The 3,540-nt window shown below is 41.9% G+C and overlaps 1 protein-coding gene across 1 annotated transcript in view; it reads left to right on the top strand.

Moving 5' to 3' along the window:
* Positions 1-1,105: 1,105 nt before the first annotated feature.
* Positions 1,106-3,540, top strand: part of LOC310863045 (copine-9-like) — a gene marked incomplete at both ends in the record, with an annotated part of 102,030 nt that continues 99,595 nt past the window's right edge. Inside the window, one exon of the mRNA XM_083771169.1 lies at positions 1,106-1,182. Within this exon, the coding sequence (XP_083627295.1) occupies positions 1,106-1,182 (77 nt within the window). The remainder of the gene's footprint in view (positions 1,183-3,540) is intronic.

Raw genomic sequence — 3,540 nt, 5'->3', positions numbered from 1 at the left:
TGGACTTTCTTTTTCTTTTCACTTAGGTTTATGGGTTCACATGAGGGTTTGACAATGTTGCCTACATTGAATTGATCCAGTTGGCCAGATTTACTTACCGGTAGCTAAAAAGAATCGAACCGTTTTAGCTGTTTGACTAGTGCTGTTTTAACCACTTGATCACTATTTGCATGGGTGGAAAACATTCGAAAATGGCATACAAGACCACAAACAATTTGTAATATTTGCGCCCAAAATGGGGACGCCAGGGTTAAAGTTGTATGGTGGCTATACGGCCTACGGAGCACTTTATGCATTTTCAACTCTTCATAGCCTCACCAATGCTCATCATATGGCGCAAATTGTAAGCTTTACCTATACTCTTGTTTTAAGTGATGGAATCTGGACAGTTCATCAATATAATGAATGGGGATAGGCCTACCAATCTAACAAAACTACTGACTTTCTTTCCCTTCAAAGTTGTCATGCTGAGTTGGAAGCCATTAATTTGTTATTAATTAATTTAAAAAATAATCTTTAAAAAGTTTGTATTCTTGTTTTAAATAACCAAACATTGGCATAGGCAGGTTCAAGTAGGCTAAGTCCTAAACTGAGACGCAGCTGATTATAGACAGAAATGGTGTTATATTATATAAGAATAAGAGCACTATTTAAGAACGTTTAGATTGAAAATGGGTGAACGGATACAGTATGACACCTTGCGCATGTTGATGAGGAGGACCCTTCTTGTTGTGCTCAATGAGTTGAACTTGTGAAGAAAGTCTCTGCCTCCATCTGCCGATGGAGAGGGAGAAATGCCGCGCTGGGGACCAGGCGTTTCTGTGACGGCTCGATCTCTCTCGCCATGAATGAAATTCTCTCCACCACACCTCCATGGATGGGGATGCTACTTGCTTCATCCTCAGGTAGTCTTCATCATATCTACTGCTCAACTACACGAAGACGACTGTCGACAACTGGCGCCCTCCCTCTCCCCAATTGAATGGAACATATTGCTGCATGTGCGTGGAATTGTGGCAACATTATAGTCCAGATTTAAGAAGCAACAAAAAGGTGTCAACTTCTAGAATTAAGAACTGATTAAAAAACAACAAAAAAACGGACCATGGCGTCAATAGGGGAGTTCGACCCACTCAACTCCATCGTACCTGCGACCAAGATTGAAATTACTGTTTCGTGCAGGTAAGATCCAGTTATAACATGTAGCCTACAGTATAGGCTATACCCAGTCTTTTTGCTTATTCTGTGAATTGACATGTCAGTCATGCAACACACTCGCTCAAATCTGAGTTGTAAGATGATGAGATGGAGAGGAATATATAGCCTATATATATATATATAGACTATACATTTTACCTACAACAAATCTAATCTGAAGCATACATGTGCGTATAATTGCCCCGTTGTAACGTTTTAAACTCTTCAGCAGGTTCTGTTTTTAACCGTTAATACGTCTCTTTCTTTATATCGACTATAGCAAACTCAGACTTTTTGTATTAAAGGAGTAATATAAAATAAATGTGTCAGTGGGAGTGTAGAAGTGCGTGGGGGTGGTGCAGGAAGCCAGGAACTATCGCATTCGGAATCGGCAGGGATATAGCCTACGCCAAGTGAGAGCTCCAGCGCGCGCAAGGCGCAACCATAGCTCTATTGCGAGTAATGGATATTACATCAACTTGTGGTAAATAAAGTGGCGAAGCTATTGCGAGTATGGATATTTGTATTACATCAACTTACTCGCGCGGTAAATGAAGTGCATGGCGAGTAAAAAAAAAGCACCGTTATTGTTCTGTTTGTTCAGCTTTCTGTGACCAAGTCAGTCAGACAGCGTGAGGTGTGTGTGTGTGTGTGTGTGTGTGTGTGTGTGTGTGTGCGTGCGCGCGTGCGTGTGCACGTGCGTGCATGGGGTGGTTAATTGGTTTGTTTCTTCTATAAAAGTTTGGCTTCATTGCTTTTGACTGATTGATTGATTGAAATATTTATTAACAGTTTGTAGAATTTACAGTACATTTTAAGCACAAACTCAATACAAAGACTGTCAACTGTGAGTGGACGACCCAATTAAGCATTACACTTGTTTACAACAGGGTCCACATTGTTCAATTCATCAAAACATTTAAAGACATACAAACATTTAGAGACATACAAATAGACATTTCTATGTAGCTAAAGAACAGAACAGGAATTCATCATAACAGAACAGCATACTCTGAAGCCTGGATGCCTGGATTATGGATGCAGACATGCAGTCAAAGGTCTACGATTAACGAAATTGCCTTTTTATTATGACACTGTGTCAGTGACTTCCAGTCAGAGAAACACAGCATAAGGTAAAAGTGTTTTTGTGCATGTGCGCAGATGTGTGTAAAATGATGTGTGCCTAGAAATGCGGGGGGATGCTCTGCAATAAGAGGAGTCTGCAGGCATGCAGGGATCACTTCTTCTTAACACAATCAATCAAAACCAGCATAGCATAGGAAAGAAAAGGTGGTGTGAGTGACAGATTTCAGTTGCACTGAAAATGGTTGTTGATGCCGTCTGCTGCCCTGACAGAAACCAAATGCCAGGCAGTTTGATATGGAGCTCTGTTATTTTCCCATGATCTGTGTAGCCTACTGCGCTGGTTCTCAAAGTGGGGTCCAGGGACCCCCAGGGGTCCTTTGGGGGGATTCCAGAAGGTCCCCTGCAAAATGAGGAATGCTTCAAACACTTTTATTTTTCAGCTATTCGAAAATAGCCGCTCTACAAGCTCACAACTCGTCACATTGTGAGCTTGTCGATTGGGTATTTTCGAAAGATCTCTCATGGGGGCACAAAATCCTTTGAAATCGGGGTCTGTAGCCAAATACAGATCCATTTGGGGACATGAAAATGTTTGAGAACCACTGCTGTAGTGTATAGGCCTATACATCTCATTCAGACATACAGCAGGTTCATACAGGGATCATATACCTGAATAAATACATTATGATAGCTCTATTCCTATAGCTCGAAACGTGCGTTCACCAACAGAGAGTCTGGACGGAGGGCTTTATCTGTCGCCCTGACGCTGACAGAATGGGGTTGGCTCAATTCCCTTCTGAAAGCTCTTCACTCCAGAGCAACTACTGGACGTGTGTGTGTGTGTGTGTGTGTGTGTGTGTGTGTGTGAGAGAGAGAGAAAGAGAGAGGATACAAACATGTAATTTAGTTCACAGTATCTTTAGCTACTGTATGTAGAGCAAATGCTGGGAGCCTCCTCACCTGTGAGGCTGCTTTCATTATACTGTCTGTCTGTAGCATGTCTGGAGTTTAAAATAAATGATTTAAAAAGTTTAAAGTATGTATGCCTGGCTGTGTCAGCCTATCATTTGTGAGTTGCAATATCAGCGCATGCAGGAGGAGGTTATCTGAAGGTGAACGGTTGAGCTTTTCCAAACGTCTCGCTACCCCTGCTGTGACTGTGCCAGTAATTCACTATTAGATTGTGAAGTCAGTGCGATAGGCTTTGGAAGTTCAGCCTTGAGGTATAGCATTATTGTCGTCAGCCCTGCATGCTCT

Source organism: Protomyctophum parallelum, assembly GCF_964188405.1.
Source record: "Protomyctophum parallelum genome assembly, chromosome: 8".
In the NCBI taxonomy this organism is placed as follows: Eukaryota; Metazoa; Chordata; class Actinopteri; order Myctophiformes; family Myctophidae; genus Protomyctophum; species Protomyctophum parallelum.
Note: the sequence above shows the minus strand (reverse complement) of the source record. Positions and strands in the feature narration are given on the sequence as shown.